The sequence below is a fragment of the Vigna unguiculata genome, chromosome 10 (genome assembly GCF_004118075.2).
Source record: "Vigna unguiculata cultivar IT97K-499-35 chromosome 10, ASM411807v1, whole genome shotgun sequence".
Taxonomy (NCBI): domain Eukaryota; kingdom Viridiplantae; phylum Streptophyta; class Magnoliopsida; order Fabales; family Fabaceae; genus Vigna; species Vigna unguiculata.
The window spans coordinates 39,106,519-39,126,562 of record NC_040288.1 but is presented as its reverse complement, the minus strand read 5'-3'; the positions used below and the strand labels follow the sequence as shown (position 1 = coordinate 39,126,562).

The window sequence follows — 20,044 nt, the reverse complement described above, 5'->3', positions numbered from 1 at the left end:
AATTTATTTTAAAATATAAAAATGTCTGTATTTGGATATGACAGGGAGGGGCAAAATATGACTATAAACCAGAATCATGATACATATTTGCAAAAAAAAAAAAGAAACATTTGAATTTCTATTTCATTATAGCCTGTTTATCAAAAATCAACCCATGAATTTATCCAACTTTTTTTCCAATAAAACTATACCAAACACTAATCCTTGTTTGAATCATTCGGATCCAAGTATTGGGTTAATCCCGTCTCAGCATGAGTCAAACCTCCTCTCCAAAGTATCTGCAAAATTAAGAAAAAGTGAACATCAATTCTGTCAAACAAATCCAGAGAGTTCTTAAAAGTTTAAAATAAAGATAAAGAAATTATAATCAAAGATCTTCCATTCATGAGATACTTAATATCATATTTACAAACACTGACATTCAATAATTTTATATGGTCAGAGACATAATAGAAAACTCAAAGAAAGGTTTATTAACAAGTGCACATCTGCAAAATATTAACTGTATAAACTATCTTATTTCATTTTGCTTTCATAAGTATGAAACACAAATGAAAATATATCTTTCTTTTAAGAACACGGAATTTAAATCTAATTCAATCTTATAAAACAGATTTAGAAGACTAGGTTTGCATCAACTTATATATTATAATTTAGCCATATCTCTGTTCTCAACGTGGTTGATTTTTGAAAAATAAACTATAAATATCAAATTTATAAATTAGATGTGTAAATATAGAAATTAGACTTTCAATTTTTCATTGCATCAAAGATCCAAACTGTCATGTGTTCAAGCTGATAGGCTTCTACTTTTAATCATAAAAATACCCTATTAATGATGAAAACAAAAATACCAAACACATATAGTCTAAGTATTACATTGACTAAGAATTTTTCAGCTTAATTGGTAGTTAAGATCAAACAAAAAGAAGATGGATATGATATGACTAGAGAGCTCTGTAAGAGGTAAGAAAGAATACAATTCTGATAAACTCTTAACAGAGCTCAATGAGAGGTAGGAAAGAATACAATTCTGAGAAGTCTTGAGAGGGCTCAATAAGAGGTGGGAAAAAAATACAATTCTGATAAACTCTCAAATATAAATGCTATAAATGGCATGCAAATGACAGAATTACCAAGACATGATGAGTCGTCGTGATGCAACAAAATGCTAACATGAACTACAACCCCAAAATTATCACAAGCATTGACAGTTTTGGTTTGAAACATGAAAAGGATTGTAATCACTGGTTCATAGAGAGTGTTGTTAGGCAGGTGTTACAGCAACTCAATGAAAATAGAGAATAAATGGGTCGAGAAAGAGAGCGTTGGGGGTTAGGGAAATTAAAATCTATTATCTACTACTTTTTATGTTAGCCATCAAACACACATTGGAAAGAGAGAGACAACAATGCAAACAAATGAATTTGGATTCTCTGCTGGATTTCTCTGTGTTGTTCTTTGTGTCTTCAAAATATACTGATAAACATTGATGTTGATGTTTTAAAATATGTTTGAAAAAAATTAAAATACCAACATCATATTTTGCAGGCACAGCAGAGGATAATATCAAAAAATCCAGCAGAGAATCTGAACTTCAAACAAATAGCAATGAGCATGTTCAATAGCTCATCAAACTTTTGAACATGCTAAAAGCATATAAAATTCAGTGAATCGCACCACATACAAAAATTAAAGGCAAATGAATTTACTTGTTGTCTAAAAGTTTTCAAGTCATGGAACAACTATGTGAGCAAAATGTAAGACTAGGTGGAAAATTTTAGTATTATACACTGATTACAAATGTCAACCAACCATTGAACCAAGCTCTTTTATTTTATTATTGAAAGATATATGATGAACTATGACAGACAAATTAAGGAATATAATCAGTATTACGGTAACAAAGAGAGAACAAAATATCATTGAATGAATAGGACTTATGAATACCTTCTAAACAGCCACAATCTCAAAGTCTGCATGCTGAGAACAATTGCGGAAGTAGGCAGTTATATGGTCAAGGTTGTTGATGAAGATTTTATATGTTGATCCCACTCCAAAGTTCAATGACTTCAATTTACTAGGAGGCAAACGTTCTGGTTTTAACAGGGCTGCAGTCCCACAAGTAACCTGAAATTCAAAAAGTTCTTTAAAAAATTATACATAAGCCAACAATTGCAGGCATAGACACAAACATAACAGAAACTTCTCCATACCGCAGCTGTGCAGAAAGATAGTTTAACAGCTTCTGCACTATGATATCCGCGTAACATATTGATCAAACCATGTAGAGTCTCCTCTCTTTTCCTTCGACGACATTTTTCAAATCGGTCATGTGGTTCATGAATATCAATGACCAAGCCATCCAAAGATGGAAGCCGGAACTCAAAGAAAGCACAAGGTGTAGAATACAAGTAAGTGAAATTGGAAAGCTGTGGTGCAGAAACTACAATCTTGCATTTAAAGCGGTTGCACATTAGATTCAAGTTACTGAGTTTGGGAGCTGATATCACAAAATCCTTAGGGTTCAAATCTGACTTAAAGGACATTTCACTTAAGTGCAAGTTCTTCATATGGACACAATTAGCAAATGGATCCAGACAGTCAATTCCTGTGTAACACAGAGTGAAGTTATTTAGATGCAGAGTTGTCAACGTTGTAAAACCAAATAGTTCTGCCAAACTTGCAAATGGATTTGAAAAGTCCGCAGCAGCAGGATCCATTGCAAACTGTTCCAGATGCAACAAGTCCAATGATTTGCAACCTATAGGGGATGACACATTCGTAGGATGGCAATCTTTTAACTCAAGCTTTTTCAAAGATTGGCAAGAAAATAGAGACAAAGGAATTTCAACAGGAGGACTACCAGATGTTTTTGCACGGAGATTGATTTTGATTTCTTCAACCCCATGTGATGCTGCATACTCAATAACCTTATTCAATAGATGTTGATCTGTGGCATAATCTACCCCGAAGCGATAGTAAACAAGAAGCTTGACATGAGAAGAATCACGGTGGTTTAGAACCCACAGCACAAACTTCTTGAAATCAACCAACCGGGTGAATGATTTGCTACTGAAATTCAAGCAGGGAACTGAAACCCAAAGATACCTCCACCTCTTTGATAAAACAGAAGTTTGAATAGCATCCTTTGTTTCCAGAAATGACAAGATGTGATGAATAAGACAATCTGGCATGTCACTAAGCCTGTCCTCACTCTCTGCCATTTCACAATAATCTACATTCTGAGAAGCCAAAGTTCTGGTTTTTGACTTCTTCATGACAGGACCAGATTCCTGAGAATAGGATTTCTGCATTGCAGCTTCACAGCACTCGATTGAATCAGTCTGGTTGAAGCTTCCAATCATGTTCCCTTCAAATCATTCCAAATTTGAAATGATCTAGAGATAAGTACCACTATTACTCTATGAAGAATCCGACATAAACAAGAAAAATGGAAAATAATGAGAAAAAAAAAATGCATATCAGTATGTTCAGTTAAGTTATAAACCTATTAGAAATACAGAAAGAAAAAAAAAACCTTACAAATACAATCCAGACAGATTCTTTTTATCTTTTCGACGCAACCTCTGATAATAATTGAAACAACATGACAGTAAAAAGAAGTCCCTACCCATGAAAACACAGTCCCAGAATTCCCCTACATCAAAAAATTATCCGTTTGCAATCTTCTCTAATTCAATCCCCGAACACAGTAAAGTCTGAATCTTGACTCACGAATCCAAGTACCCACAAACCCCACAAGTAAACTTCCCCGGCCAAAACGTATTCAAGTTATGAGTAACAATAAAAAAACCCACCTTTACCATCCCCCAGTTGAAAAAAATCACAGAAAGACACAGCAACAAGTTGTGAATCAAGGAAATGAAAAGAGAAATCAATAAGAAGTTGAAAAAGGAAAAGGGGTTTTGCACCTGAGAGAGGTCCTAGGAAGAAGAAGATGGTCATGTTTGAAGGGCACGCGCAGTGAGAGGCGAGTGTGTTTGAAATTCTGGCTCTAAAGAGAGGTTTTTTGTATTGTGTTGTGTGAATAAGGTTTGGAAATGGGAGAGAAGTGGATGAGTCTTCTTCTCTCTCTTATATTACTGCTAACAAAGCTTCCAAATTCAATAGTTTTATTGCCTCCTTTTGGTACCACCCAATTGCTGCGACCAAAGTCTCTCACAATTATGTTTTTCAATGGCCTTTTAGGCTTTCTACATGCCTTTGATCTTCTGGTTGTGGAAACTAAGACAAAAAGAGGAAAAAAATCATATTTTTATTCACCCCTTGTAACAATTAAGGTATGCATATCACTATTTTTCATGAATTGGCATAAATGAATGTAAGACATTTATTTATTTCTTTACAATTATTAATAATAATTAATATGCACATTTATTCATTTATGGAGTTCAATTTTTTCTAATTCAATACAAGGCAATCATATTAAATTTATTTCAAAAATATTACTCTTATATTAATTGAAAAATAAATGAGATAAATTATGGGGTGGGGAAATTAGCCCCTTCAATTGATCTACAACACCAATGGCATAACCTTCCTTAAATGATTTTAGTTGAAACAAATGCTAAGTTGAAATCACATTAGGTATAACATGTTTGATTGGATGTTAAATATGTTCATCTTCCACATCTATTTCTAAATATGTGTTTGGAGAATATTAATAAAATAAATAATTTTTTTATAAGTTAGAATTAATTTATACATAAATTATTTTTATAAAAGTTCTAAATTTTTAATTTATGTATGGACTGATTTAGTTATAAATTTCTTATTGTTCTGTGTTTTAATAGTGTTCATGAAAAGCTTGGTAATCTAATTTCATATAAATATTACAAAGACTTGTCTTAGGTTAAGACGTTGCATAATTCAAACTAAATAAATATGCATTTACAACTTCAAGTTATTTCTTTGTTTATTTGTTCAATATATCTTTATATTTAATGAATTATTTAAAACCTTTTAATATTATAGTTTTTATGATTTTTTTTTTGTAAACATTACAGTTAATGTGGTATAGATTTGATAATACAAATGTTAAAAGATAGTAATTTAATAAATTTTCAAGATTGTAATTAATGAATTATTTTTTCAACATTTAACTATTTAATGTTTTTTTTTTCAAAATGACAACTCTTTATTAATTTATTTTCTAGTAGTTCAATGACCTATCCTCATTTTAATTGTTTTTTTTTAACATTAATGTTTTTAAGAATAAAATTAAATTATTTGATCTCATAACAAACGTTAAATATTTAATGTTAATAAGAGTTTTGTCGGAAATGCATCAGAAAATGACTGGATATATACGTTATATTTTACATATTTACTATATTTTTGGGATTTTTTTTATGGAATACGACTATTTTTTCAACTTAAAAATTATTTATGATAAATTATTGAGTTTGAATAAAGAATTTTGAAAAAGTTTGAAAATTCAAATAAATTAGTAAAAAATAAGATAATTTTGAATATTACTAAAATATACAAAATTTGATTTTTTTTTCATATGTTTTAGTATTTTATTTGGGTTAAATATATTTTTGATTCATTAACTCTTAGTGAATTTTGGAATTAGTCTATTTCAAAACTTTGGACCAATTTAGTCATCTTTCTCTCAAAATACGTGGATTTAGTTCTTTTAATCAAATTTTGTTAAGTTTATTTGACATCTCAAGTGTGTTTCATAATAGTATTTGACTTAACATTAAAACAGAAATGTGTCAAACAGTATAAACAACTCAAATACAATCCTGAAATGCGTACGAAATATCAAATAAACCTAATAAAATTTAATTAAAAGGACTAAATCAACATATTTCGAAAGATTAAAAACTAAATTGATCCAAAGTTTCGAAATGGATTGATTCCAAAGTTCACTGAAAGTTAAGGGGACAAAATCATATTTAACCTTTTTTTAATTTTTGTACAATTTTATGTTACTTTGTTATGTAATGTTTGGCTTGACTTATGTTAACGCATTCTTGTTTGGAAATGAAACGTCTAGACTCATAGGTATTATATTTATATTTTTATGGTTTATATCTTTCCTAAATATATTTATTTATATGAATTTTGTGGGACTTATTTTGTTGTTAACCTTAACTTGTTTAGGGTATATTTTTAATATCAAATGACAAGATTCAATGAAAAATAACATTTCTTTTATTAAATATTTAATACAACAATGAATTAATCATTCTAATGAGAATAACATTGCTCCACATAAAATTAAAATTCATTTTCGTCATAAATTTTAATACATTTTGGTCTTAAACTTTAAAATTAAATGGATATGGTTATTTCAATTCAACGAGGTTAATTTTTTTTATGTGTTAAAAAACATTTTACTTAATATGTGAACTAAAATATGTCAAATGATATAAACAACTCAAATGTCAATCTAAAATACTATTTTTTAACTCAATTAGTTTAGAAAGACTGTATCTATTTATTTTTAAGCTTGTAACAATAAAGAATTCAAAATTTGTGTCAAAGTTTAAAAATAAAAAATATATTTAACTATAATTTTAATTCATCATTATTGTAAAGACTCCTTTTCTTTTCTTTTTTATCATTTGCCAGCCTTTCATTTTTACTTTTTTTCTTCTCTCTTTTTTCCATCCTCACTCAACTTCCATTTCCTTAAATCTTGTTCTTTTCAAAATGTAATCACCCCTTAAACTACTTGAAAATTTTGGAATTGTCTCAAAACTAAATAATTATTAGGACCTATAAATGTTGAAAGTTGTCTTGCCTTATTAAGTAATATAAAGTCTAAGTAAGGAAAACTAGTTTATTTATGATTTGGTTAACAAATTTAAAAATAAAATTTGTCTTTCTAAAGATACTTGTAATTTGCATGCCATATTTTAAGATCTTGAGTTGCAAGTTGAGTACGAGATTATGGTGTTGCATATAAAGGCAAAACTTTTTGAGAGGAAAACTAAAGAATGTTCATTGCATTTTTATATTTAATATTCTTTTGTGATATTGGAAGTTGGTAAACATTGGTTCAAGTTGCCATTATGTTCGCCAATTACTTGTTGAAACTAAAAAAGGTTCGCATATATGTTGATCTCTTGGCAAGCGTACCAAAAATCAACTTTAATATAATGATTTGAAGTAAGAGTGTTGAACTCACGATGAACGAATTCAGTGAAAATAAATAATCATCTCAATCAGCCTATGTATAAAGATTTTAATTTGATTTATCATTGACTATTTCATAAAATTAATTTAGTAAAAGCATAAAAGTTTACAAAAATTCAGTAAAAGAAACTGAGATTGAATTTCATCTATCAATCTTGTCTGTAATCTGGATGAATATAATACATAACATCTGAAAATACCAATATTGATGCAACACTCAAAAATTATTTATATTGATCCCTCGCGTATAAAATTCATAAGATTAGTTCCCTAAATATTGATTCCTCACATATTCAGCAAACTATCCAACATTACGGTCGAGTGTTATAAGCAATTGATATATTGAGATCTATTCCTAGCATCACAGTATATCAAGTATCATTGTTCAAATCAGATTTTCAAAAATATTTTCCAGTCAGATCTAAAAATCAAAATCAAGACACCTATTAATTACATAGAATCAAGCATTAAGAACAAAACAATAATACCAATATTGAGTAAAAACATAAATGTTATATATAAATATCACCAAATTACATCCAGGTTCGAGTAGATTACATTCAATCCCAAGGAAAGAGATTAGCCACTCATGATAGCTATCAAATCCTAAGAACTAAAGAAGAAGAAAAAGAAGAAGAAGAAAACGATGATTTATGCTCTGCTCTTGGTTGTAGCTCTCCAGCGGGTCTATATTTCTTCTCCAAAAACTCTAGCTAGTTTCCTTTCTAAACTTCGAGAATATATATACAGCACGAAATCTTGTTTGGGCTACTAAATCTCGCTTGGGCAAGATAGAGTACTTCATGTTGAAGAAAGGGTCTCGCTTGGGCAAGAAGTGCTGAAGAAAATATCTCGCTTAGTCGAGTCAGAGTACTTCGAGCTGAAAAAAGGGTCTCGCTTAGGCAACCCAGTTCTAGCTTGAGCGAGAATCACACAACTGCATAGGCTTCTTCACGAACTCTCGCTTAGGCGAGATTTGCAGCATCAGATCTCGCTTGGGCGAGAATGGCGGTAAGAGATGATCTCCACTGCACAAGCTCTCGCTTAGGCGAGGTCCTTCGTCGCTTAGGCGAGAATGGTGGCACTAGTTTTAGCTTGAGCGAGATTTTTTTGGTTTGAGCGACCTTGGCAGAATTTCTTCCCTATTTTATCTATTTCTTGCTTTCTCCTTTGCTCCTCTTAAGTTCTTTCCTCTTTATACTCTACTTTACCTTAAATTTACACAAAACAGGGATCAAGTGACTTCTGTTCAACAAAAACTTGGAAACATGTGACTAAACCTCATTTTTACTTAAATTAGGGGAATCAAAATCAAATGAACACAAGTTAAAAACATAAGTGCCAGACTTTTCTATGAATCTTTACTTAATTTTGGCACTTATCAATATAGAGCAATAGAACACTCTTTGCATGTGCATCTGATGTACTTGGTTAACTAGAGTCTTTGTCTTTAATTATAAAACTATAGTCTATCTTTTTTTTTTCAAATCCAAGTCCTAGTTCATTTTAAGTCTTAAGGTTTAGGCATGACAATTTTTAGTTTTGAGTTAAGCACAATTTATATGCATAAATTGTCTAATTGTATGCTTAAATGATTATTACTTTAATTTAAATGAAGTGGATGTATGCTTTGTGATTTTGATGTCACAAGTATGATATTATATCTGATTTGTGGATGATGGTGGGTATTAAGCAAATATTTATATTGTAATAAATGTTTCTAACTTTAATAGTGGTTTAAGGCATACAGATTGAGATATCTAGTGATGAGAAGATGAAAAAGGTTAATTGTGTCGTCAAATAATATGTTGGATTTTGAAATTACAATGCATGTTAAGGTGTAGGTAATTATATACTTTAAATCCATCCTAATTTATGTAGTCGAGGTTTGTATACCTGATGAGAGAAAATGAGTTAGGTTTTAAGTATTTGGTAGAAAATGCTCAATAGAAGACTTTCAGAAGGTGTATGAAGATATTTTTGGATTAGTATGTGGATTATGTGGACCCGTATGTGATCCTTATTAATGTGTGTATGCATGTGATAAATATAACTAAAGGATTGAGTGTAATCATGTGTTTCAAGGTGTTATGTACATTGAAAAGACGAAAAATTTATGGGACGATCTATATAAGCGTTTTTCCAAGGGAGATCATTTTAGGATCTCTGACCTTCTCCAAGAACTACACTCAACCAAACAAGGAGAAAGATTAGTCACATGTTTCTTCATGGATCTAAAGGCATTGTGGGAGGAACTTAAATATCTCATACCAATGTTAGGTTGCACCTATAAGGTTAAATGTGATTGTGATTTCATTAAAAATATTATCAAGCACAAAGAATCTAAGTATATCATGTGTTTTCTAAAAGGTCTCAATGGCATTTATAGTATTGTAAAAACACAAATTATGTTGATGGAGACATTACCAGGTATAAATCGCGTCTTCTCTCTTGTTATGCAATAAGAACGTCAATTAATTGGGATCATCATAAAAGAAAGTAAGGTTTTGTTCAGTATTGCAAATACTGAAGGTCAAAGAAACTCCAAGAATAATGAGAGTTGGAAGGGACAAGGACGAGGCGAGAACAAAAACCAAAATAATGGCAAACAATGTAGTTATCGCCACAAACTATACCACATAGTAGATGAGTGTTATGCTAAGCACGACTATCCTTCTTGGTACAACACCAAAAGTGAAAAGGTTATTAACAACATTGTGTTGACTCTTTGACAAGTGTACCAATTCGTTAGAAGTAGTAAAATGGAAGTACAAGTATCATTTTCCCAAGGGATTTGTGTTTGTTTGTCTAATTGTAATTATTTACTAATTTTAGCAATGATGACAACATTAATGGTTGATTTAATTCACAAGATAAACAAACAAAATTACTGAACACTGAAGTTATGAAATAATTTAGGAAAGACTTCACTAAGGTTGGATTTTATGAACCATAATAATGCAATATTTCCCATACAATATCTCTATCTTGCTCAAACATCCACATTATAAGCTCACTAACCCTAATTCCTTAAAGGCAAGTTCTAAGTCAATGTGCCAAAACATTAATCCCTTAAATAACACAAGACTTGCATTAAGATTCAATGTCTAGAATGACCTAGAGATTACGTCTATTCCTAGAACCCAATCTCATGGTTGTTCTATCCAAGGTTGAGTTCCAATTCATTTTCCAATGATTAGATACAACCAACTAACAAAGATTTCCATCATGCACAATAATAACTAAGATAAAACATATGAACAAAGACAAAGATCATATTGCATAGGAAAATTACAAAGAATACAAGTTCATTACATCCAACCCCAATGAAAGAGGAGTTTAGTCACTCCTAAGCATCTAGGCACAAAAGTTGGATGAAATTGATGGAATGAATGAAGTAATTTGAGTTTTTCTTGCCCTGTAATTACATTTCCCGTGTTTTTCCTGACTCTGTTGCGTTCCCACATACCAGCACCCCAATTTCGTGTAACTTTCGAAACTATGACCGCTTCAAAAAACCATCTTCTTTTTGGGCGAGATAACTTTCTCGCTGAGCGACCTGGCAATCTCACTGGCGACCTGGCATGCTCGCTGGGCGACACGATCGTGACAGTCTAACTCTCACTTCTTCTTCAATCCTTCACTTTCCTATACAATAATCCCCAATAAAATACAAAGTATACCTATTTGAAAAAAAAACAAACTAAAAACATCATAAATATTTTCACAAAACACATGAATAAATACAATTAAGAGGTCTAATCAAATATGAATAATAAGCATTTTTCACACTTATCACATTATTGTTGAGAAGGATAAGACAATGATCAAACAACAAGATCAACGAGTAAACAAGGAAGGTGATCTATTCTCAGATGAACAAATGCATCAAATCATGAAGATGATTCAAGAAGCCAAAAGTGAAGTCTCACACAAAGTGAACAATCTCATTTCTGATTCTATTGGTGAGAAGGTCTCTAATGGTAAGAACAACAATATTACTTGGATTTTAGATATAGAAACAACAAACCACGTTACTTTTTTATGTTTCTAACTTCGTAGTTTCTAGAAAAATAAGACCCACGTTGTCAAAATTTAGTTATATATCATTGTCCTTATATAAATAGGTAGAGTTGTCAAAACGGGTAACCCGGCCTGGCACGACCAAACCCATCACGGGTTGACCACTTAGTGAGTCAACCAAACCTAACTCACTAATTAACGAGACAAAAAATTTTGAACCTATCCCGGCTCACCACGGGTTTGTGGGTTAAACAGGTTGGCTCACAATTAAAAAAAATACAATTTTTTTTTCTTCAGTCTAAAGAAAACTAAATTATAATTATGATTAAAATCTAAATAAACTTCGATAGAATCCAAATACAATCCAAAAGGATGTTAAAATCTAAATAAACTTCAATACAAATTACCAATGTGTTGGTTAAAAAAACAACCTAACTCGTCCCAAATACAAAGCCCAATATAATAAAAAGCACTTGTGTGACCCTTTATTTGTTGGTTGATGAGTCAACCTGGCTCACCACGAGTTCAATCCAAGTGAGTCGAATTCTAAGTAGACTGGGTCAAAATTAACTTGTACTGAAATTTGTAAAAAAATTTCAACCCAACCCGGTCCAAATCCATAGTGGACCGAGTTGGCTTGCGGATTCCAACCTATTTTGAAAGCTATATAAATAGGCCCGTCCCTAATAAATGCTTCCGATTGGAAAAGACTAACCAATGAGAAACAAATTAAATTCTTGTTCCTTTTCATAATTTTTAAAATAATTATATTATTTATTTTGTTTCAAATTTTAAAAAAAATTATTTAAAAAAAGGAAATTTACTCATTGTGAATATAATTTGAATAGTTCACCATATTGACTCATAATCTGAATACTTTATATCCAATTAATTCTATAAATTAGATGATCAAATAAAATTTTGGATTCAAAAATTAAATTGAATTAATCAAATATTTAAATATGACTCAAGACAACCCTAATAGGATATTAGTGATTTGAAATCCTTATCTTATATTGATTATTGATGGTAAATTGAAAACCCAAGCCAGTTCAGCATATCTACATTATCCTAATGTGCTAGGTATAAATGCTTTAAAAAAAAAATGTGAAACACGAACTTAAAAAAAAATCCTATCTCACACTATCTTGTCCAAAATAACCGAATGCATGATTGCGTTGGGTTTTTACTTCTTCCACCCCTATTATTATTGACTACATCCAGTTCTACCAAGAAAAAGACTAAATTATCCTTTTTCATTGTCACAACACTTTTGTGATCTTGGCATTACACGAAACTTATTTTTTAATACTCATACTCATTCCATGTATCTCGGAAGATATAAAATTTGATTTCAAAAATCTTATTTGGTGATTAATTAAATTTCAAGTCGATAAATTTGAATATTTTTAATTAACTTTTTATTAAATTTGTGTGGGCTATTAAATATTAAAAAGTTATATTTTTTAATTGAATTCGTATTTTAATTGTGACATGGCTAATATTTTGCCTCCTTACATTTCTCAAATTTCACCACATTTTATTTTGTTGTAAGAGTCTTCTGTGAACAATCTCTTCTTTTAACGATTGATGTAGGGGTGGCAATGCGGGCCGGCCTGTCCCGTTTAGGCCCGTCCAGCATAAGGCTCGCACACTGCGGACCGATTCGCCCCGTCCCGTACATTTTATGCGGGTCGCATACTCTGGTCCGCCCCGCATATACGTTGGCCCGCAATTCCGTGGGCCGGCCCACTTTTTTTTAAAATTTTTTTAATTTTTTTTATGATAAAACTTTAAATGTTTAAAAATTGAGAAATTTTAAGAAGTTCACAAAATTAAGTAAAAACTTTGGGGAATTAGATGATAAATTGATAATTCAACATTTTCATCATATTCATACTATGACATACACAATGTATTCTTTAAATTTTAGCACATTAAAAATTACATAATACTTGTCTTTTCCAGTTATACAAGAATTTGAAATGTTAATGCAAGAGTCCATAAAAGAAGTAATTAATATACACAAGTGCAATTTTTCTTTTTTAAAATTTTATGCGGGCTTGCGGGCCGACCCGCGCGGGCCGCGGGCCTATGCGGACTCACTATCCTGGTCCGCCTCGCATTTTTTCTGCGGGCCCGCAGACCGCACCCTAATTGTCATCCCTAGGTTGATGTAATAATGACTAAAGTCATGGAAATAATTTTTAAAGTTACTTAAAATTCTAAAATATTTTATAATTTATATAGACATAATTAAATCTTTAAAAAATTCTGATGTAGAAATCATGTTTGGAAAATTCTGAAAAACCTTTTCCAGAAGATTTCCAAAGTAGGTGATCCAAAAAATTTCACGAACATTAAAATAGTCATTGGTGCAAATAGAAATTGTGAGGGTGTAAGAAGAAAATACTTTAGATTATTAGGTTTAGTTTAAAACTTGAATGGGTTGGGCTACCACTTGAATTTGATCAAATAATTTGCAAATTAATGTGACGTCATATACGAGGAAAAAAATATGAATTAAAAGGTAAACAAAGAATTTGAAAAATATTTTTATTTCTAAATCAACACTCTCTTGAAAGGTAGCACATATACCTTTTTTATCATTATTCATTTTTTTACAATAAAAACAACATATGTAAAAGTTTTATAATAAATTAACCAAATAAAATTGAAGGAACAATGAAGAAAGTAGGAGTGATAAAGTATAAATTAAAACTTTTAGAACTTTTTGAAGCCAAAGTCACGAGAAACATAATAAAAACTTTATACAAAGGGATATAGATGAAGTGAGTGGAAGAGCATGATAAAGGTTGATGGTTGAAACAAAGTGTTGACCATTTGTGCATGCATGTATATGACTAAGTGATAACATAGTTTAGATAAGAACAAGATATATATCAAATTGTACGTGTTGTGGAAAATGATTTCACAAAAATGTATATAATTCATTTTACATTTCTAAAAAACCACATTTAATCTCTTTTGTGTACAAAATTTATCCATGATTTAATATGTTAGAATATATATATAATATATATAAGTGAAGATAATAGAAGTTCACAATTTTTAATGTGACACTTTTCCATACAAACTTCAAAAGTAAATAAAATAATTTTTCAACTAAAATTAATATATTCTTAGTATGTTACGTGATTGCAGTTTAATTTAATTTTTTATACCAAAAAAGATGATTTTCTTGTTGTTGAGAAATTATAATTATGGTTGAAGTTGTCATGGCATTTGCAAGTGTTGACAAAAAGAATTTGATGGAAATGTCACGATTTGCGGATAAGTCACCGTGTTGGTGCGATGGAAAGTATGTTGTTATTGTTTTATACATGAGCATTGGTTAGCATTGATATATGGTGTGTGGTGATTTTGCACAAACATTGACTAATATTGATGCAGACAATGCGGTGAAAGAAAATTATTGGAATGCTTTAATTTCAAGTAAGTATAATCTTTATGGTGGGGTATGATTGTTGGTGTAGACAATGAAAATAAAAAGGAAGATGTGTTTATTTTAATCATGGTGGAGTTTATTGAGTTGATAAAAATAATACATTTTCCAAAGTCTCACATCACTTAGGATAAGAAATGGAGTGGGTGATAGTGGTTATACAATGGATTCTAAGTTTATGGTTTTAAATGCCCTAAGTCAAAGTCATTTTAAGCTTATATTGACTTTTTTTATACTCTTGTAGTTGAGTGTTGTGAGGTTTGAATTAAATTCATGCTTTGGAAAATGTAAGTGTAATTAAGGTCAAAAGACATGGAAAAATTTGTTTGTATGTCATAAAAAATTTCAAATAATGTTATTCTTTAACCGTCATTAGATAACCGTTGTAGTTTTTCTCATGATTTGGAGTTTTCAAATTATATTATTTTGTTTTTAGTGTTGATTTTGTTAACTAGCTTTGTCTACTTTTGATTTTTTTTTCTCTTTGTAATATAGTTTTCAATCGCTGGAGTGATACATCTTTGAATGTACAACTGATAACTAAGAAAATTCTCCCTGCATGTGTTCTTATTTTGTCGGAAGTGATGTGAGATCCATATGTAACTGCAAATGGTTTTATTTATGAAGCTGAGGCTATACGATGATGACTTCATGGTGGTAATGACAACTCACCAATGACCAATGATAAGCTTGCACATCACAATCTTAATCCCTATTGTGCTCCTTGCTTTGCAATCCATGATTGAGTTCAAAACTACTGATCAAGTGCATTATTTTTCTCTAATTTTAATTGAATTGTGAGCCAGAAAAAATATATTGTTAGTGTTTTCATATTGATTTGATGCATGAAATTCAACCCCAATGAAACCTTTACCATATATCTTAATTTCATAAATTTTATTTGCTTGATATAATTTCAAATTATTTTATAAACAAAAATTAATATATATTTGACTTATCATGATATTTACATCTCGAACAGGAAATAAAAAAGAGAATATCGTGAATTACAAGGAAGAAGAGTTAAAGTCTTGTGAAAATATTTCAATTTCACGTAAAAACATGTCTTTTTTGAAAAAAAAAAAGTGATAAAACATATTTTCTTATAAATTTTATTTAAACCAATTCAAAATAATATGAGTGAATCTAAAAATTAAAATTAAAATGCGTATAATGAAAAAGGTAAATTGGTTTAAATTGGATTAAAATATTTTATTAAATTGGATTGAATTTTGAAAATCTATCAAATTCAAAATTACACACATATATTTTCATCAACAAAATTTTATAGATATATTCTTATTTAAAGAAGAAATTACACACATATATTTCCATCAACAAAATTTTATAGATAGATTCTTATTTAAAGAATTATATCTGATTGAAAAAAAATTTAGTAATTATTTTATTAAAAATAAATACATATATAATAGGAATTTATTTTAATACCCTATATTTAAATATACATAATAATACTAATATTAAAGAACAATTTGTAAACATATATATATATATATATATTTATTGGTCTTTTAATTATTTTTATCATGTTTGCTACATATAATTTATTATTTATCAGTATTTTTTCAAAGATATTAAAATAGAATGAATTAGTAATTTATGCATTGCGTAAATTTTGCATGATAAAAGGAAATGTGATATACATGAATGTATATAAATAAATAAAAGTGTATGATCAGTATGTTATGATATACATGAATGAAGTGTATAAAAGTTGAGGTTATTACAAGTTTGAATTTGAAATAACATATAAAACATTATTTGTTAATGGTATGTATTAAACAAATCTCTATATATTACAAGTAAAATTATTAATTCATACTTATTACAAAATCATATTTGACGGAGAATAATTTTAATAATCATTTTATTAAAAATAAATAAATATATTGTATGAATATATTTTAATAGTCTATATTTGAAGATACATAAATATATTTATTTGATTTTTTAATAATTATTGTCACTATATGATCTATTATTTATCAAAACTTATTCATCATTCATTTACTGAAAAAAAAATTAAAAAAATATTTTTTATTAAATAATGTCACTATTTTGGGAAGATCTAAATTTTAATATCATATTATACACTAAATAATTTATTTAAACTATTTTTCTATAATAACTATTTAATTTAATATGTAGTACAAAAATTGTATTAAAAAATTAATGAATTTTATAATATTTAAATTAAACTAAATATGAGATGATTGAGAAAAAAAAGTAAAAAAGTCACAACAAAAAACAATGAAAAAAACTGGAATGAAGCGACGCGAGATACGAAGTGAGATGCTATCATTGCAGAAAAAAAAAATAATAATAGGAGAGGTTTAGCAACATAATAATGAAAGAAATAATTATGTAAATTTTACCAAAACTTAAATAAATGTGATTAGTTATTTATTTATATATTATAAGTTTCTGTTACTTGTATCTGTTTGAAATATAATCTTAATATTTTGTCTGTTTAAAATATAATTTCTAACTAATTTCATGATCAATAATACAAAAGAGGCAAACATCAGGAAGACCTAACACATTAGGACAAGAAACAGCTCCTAGGAATTGCTCTGCAACCCAGCCATTTAAGTATCACTATTTTTTCTATTTTTTCATTCAACTTTTAAGTAATATTTCTCTCTCTGTCTATATATATATATATATATATATATATATATATATATATATATATATATAATTTTTAAGAATAAAAATATAGATAAATTTAAATTTTAAATCATTCAACAATAAAAATAGTAAGAATATATATTTATAAATTTATTTGTACACTATAATATATATAATTACTAATTTGATATAATTTATTGTTCGTAAATATTTAAAAAATTACTTGAGAGATAATCAGAATTTTAAGACTAATTTAAGTTCATAAATGATATGTATCTTGAGATTATTTATATAATATTATTTGATTTTTTTTAGATGATCTCGAGGAGAAGCAAATCTAGTTGAATATTATATTATGGCCTCATTGAATGTATTATTTTATGACCTCATTGGACCACTTGTGTAAATATATAGAAAATAATGAATTTGAAGATTGAAGAAGCAAATTTGAAGATAATACTACAAAAGAAGGGACTGCTCCTCCATTTGCGATGAAGTAACATGCAATGTTATAATGCACAAATCACTTTGTACTATACACAATTACTATTATCAGTAGAGATTAAAATAAGTTAAATTATTTATGAGGGGCTTATGAACCCAATCTACATCATAATTATTTTTAGGAAGTAATCCAATTTATATATATATATATATATATATATATATATATATATATATATATATAATATGTTAACTTTAAAAGCTATAAGTTTCACTTACGATTGGGAATACATTTTTTTTAATTAGATTCATATTTAATAGAAAATAATTAAAAATAAACATGTTTAAGGATATTTTCCATATTTTTTGTTACAATATTTGGATTTGTTTCTAATGATTTCTTTTAATTTTTGTTTTCAATTAAACTATATCGCAAAATTTTCATTATTTTAAAAATTAAAAAGAAAATTCTTCACTATTTTACAAATTAGAAAAAAAAATCTTCATTATTTTAAAAAATAGAAGGGAACTTTTTATTATTTTTAAAATTATAATGAAAAATTTTCATTATTTTTAAAAGTATAAGGAAAATTCTTTCCTATTTTTAAAATTAAAAATAAAATTCTTCTTTGTTTTTAAAATTAGAAGGAAAATTTAATTATTTTTAAAATTAAAAAGAAAAGTCTTCATTTTTTTTAACAATTTGTAGGAAAACTATTCATTATTTTTAAAAGTTGAAGGAAAATTATTTACTATTTTTGAAACTAGAAGAAAATATTATAATTTATTTTTAAAATTAGAAATAAAATTCTTGATTAATTTTAAATCAGAAGGAAAATTGTAATTTATTTTTAAAATTAGAAGGAAAATTCTTCATAATTAATAAAATTAGAAGAAAATTCTAATTTATTTTAAAGATTAGAAGGAAAACTCTTTATTAATTTTTTAAATCATAAAGAAAATTCTTCATTATTTTTAAAATTAGAAGGAAATTATTTTACTATTTTTTAAATTAGAAGAAAAATTCTTCTTTATTTTTAGAATTAGAAGAAAAATTCTTCATTATTTTTAACTTTAGAAAGAAAATTTTAATCTATTTTTAAAATAGAAGAAAAATTCTTCATTATTTTTAAAATTAGAAAGAAAATTCTTCATTATTTTTAAAATTAGAAGGAAATTTCTTTATTATTTTTAAAATTAGAAGAATAATTATTTACTATTTTTAAAATTAAATGGAAAAATCTAAATTATTTTTAATAAAAGTGTGAATTTTAATAAAAATTTAAGTAACATTTGTATAAAAATTAAATTTGGTTTTAATTTGTAGATGGACAAATCTGGAACTACATTGAACAAAAGTAATAAAAACTGAGACTAAAATGAACAAGATGAACAAACATTTAAATTAAATTGAATATAAAACACGAGTCAATAATACTGACTGATACAATGACACTGATAATGACTTGACAAGTAACACTGAGACTAACTTGATTTGTGACACTGATATCGCCACATAATACAATGTTGACTTGATACATGATTTTTTTTTTTTTAAATTAAAAAAAGTTAAAAACAGATAAAAATCTTTCTCTCCCTTTTTCAAGTTTCACTAAACCTTTCTTTTATCGAATGACTTATTGTCACGTTGACATTGTTAAAAGATATTTTTTCATAAAACAAACAAAAATAGATATCAAAACTGTATTTAAGTCTTAAAATTATCTTTAAAAGCTATAAATTTCACTGACGAACGAGAATAAAAAAATAGATTTAATTAGATTTATATTTAACAGAAAATAATTAAAAATAAACATGTTCAATGACATTTTCCATATTTTTTTATTACAATCTTCTTATTTGTTTCTATTGATTTCTTTAAACTTTTGTTTTCAATTAAACTACATGACAAATTGCGGATAAGCTGGAAAACAGTTACTTTTTTAGATAATAATATTTTTTTTCTTAAATTTGAAAAAATATATCATCACCATCACGATTTATTGGAAAAATCAATGGTTTTATTTGATTTATGAAATTAGCAGAAAATAAAATACACATTAAGATCAATCAACATGATCATAAAAACACAATACTAAAGCAACTTGACATTAAGAAAATACAATTAAATCACGACACACACAAAATTTACTTTACTCTTTGTGTATTTACTTATTAATTAATACAATTATTTAAAGATTATTTATTATATTATTTTATTGAAAAAATATTGTGACACTACATTGTAACTTTTCCTTCTATTCTGATTCACTCTAATTTCTT

At 28.0% G+C, this 20,044-nt stretch overlaps 1 protein-coding gene across 5 annotated transcripts; it reads right to left on the bottom strand.

Annotated features, from left to right (window-relative positions):
* Window positions 1-66: 66 nt before the first annotated feature.
* On the bottom strand, window positions 67-4,204 carry LOC114167379 (putative F-box/FBD/LRR-repeat protein At1g78840). 5 transcript variants are annotated; one of them, XM_028052459.1, is made up of 5 exons: window positions 3,936-4,204; window positions 2,867-3,373; window positions 2,217-2,764; window positions 1,951-2,130; window positions 67-278 (listed from the first exon to the last, which is right to left on the bottom strand). In XM_028052459.1, exons 1-4 carry the CDS (start codon window positions 3,967-3,969, stop codon window positions 1,954-1,956), a joined length of 1,266 nt encoding a protein of 421 aa, XP_027908260.1. In that variant the 5' UTR covers window positions 3,970-4,204; the 3' UTR covers window positions 67-278; window positions 1,951-1,953. The 5 variants fall into 5 exon arrangements, with proteins under 5 accessions (XP_027908260.1, XP_027908262.1, XP_027908257.1 ...); XM_028052461.1 differs by having other exon boundaries at window positions 2,867-3,425; window positions 3,936-4,203; XM_028052456.1 differs by having other exon boundaries at window positions 2,217-3,373.
* Window positions 4,205-20,044: the final 15,840 nt, after the last annotated feature.

Bases quoted from the DNA above. Each gene is read 5' to 3' on its own strand.
- LOC114167379 (XM_028052456.1), bottom strand. From the start codon at position 3,969: ATGACCATCTTCTTCTTCCTAGGACCTCTCTCAG. The intron at 3,374-3,935 runs GTGCAAAACCCC...AATGATTTGAAG, and splicing joins CTTCCTAGGACCTCTCTCAG to GGAACATGATTGGAAGCTTC. The intron at 2,131-2,216 runs GTATGGAGAAGT...TTTGAATTTCAG, and splicing joins TATCTTTCTGCACAGCTGCG to GTTACTTGTGGGACTGCAGC.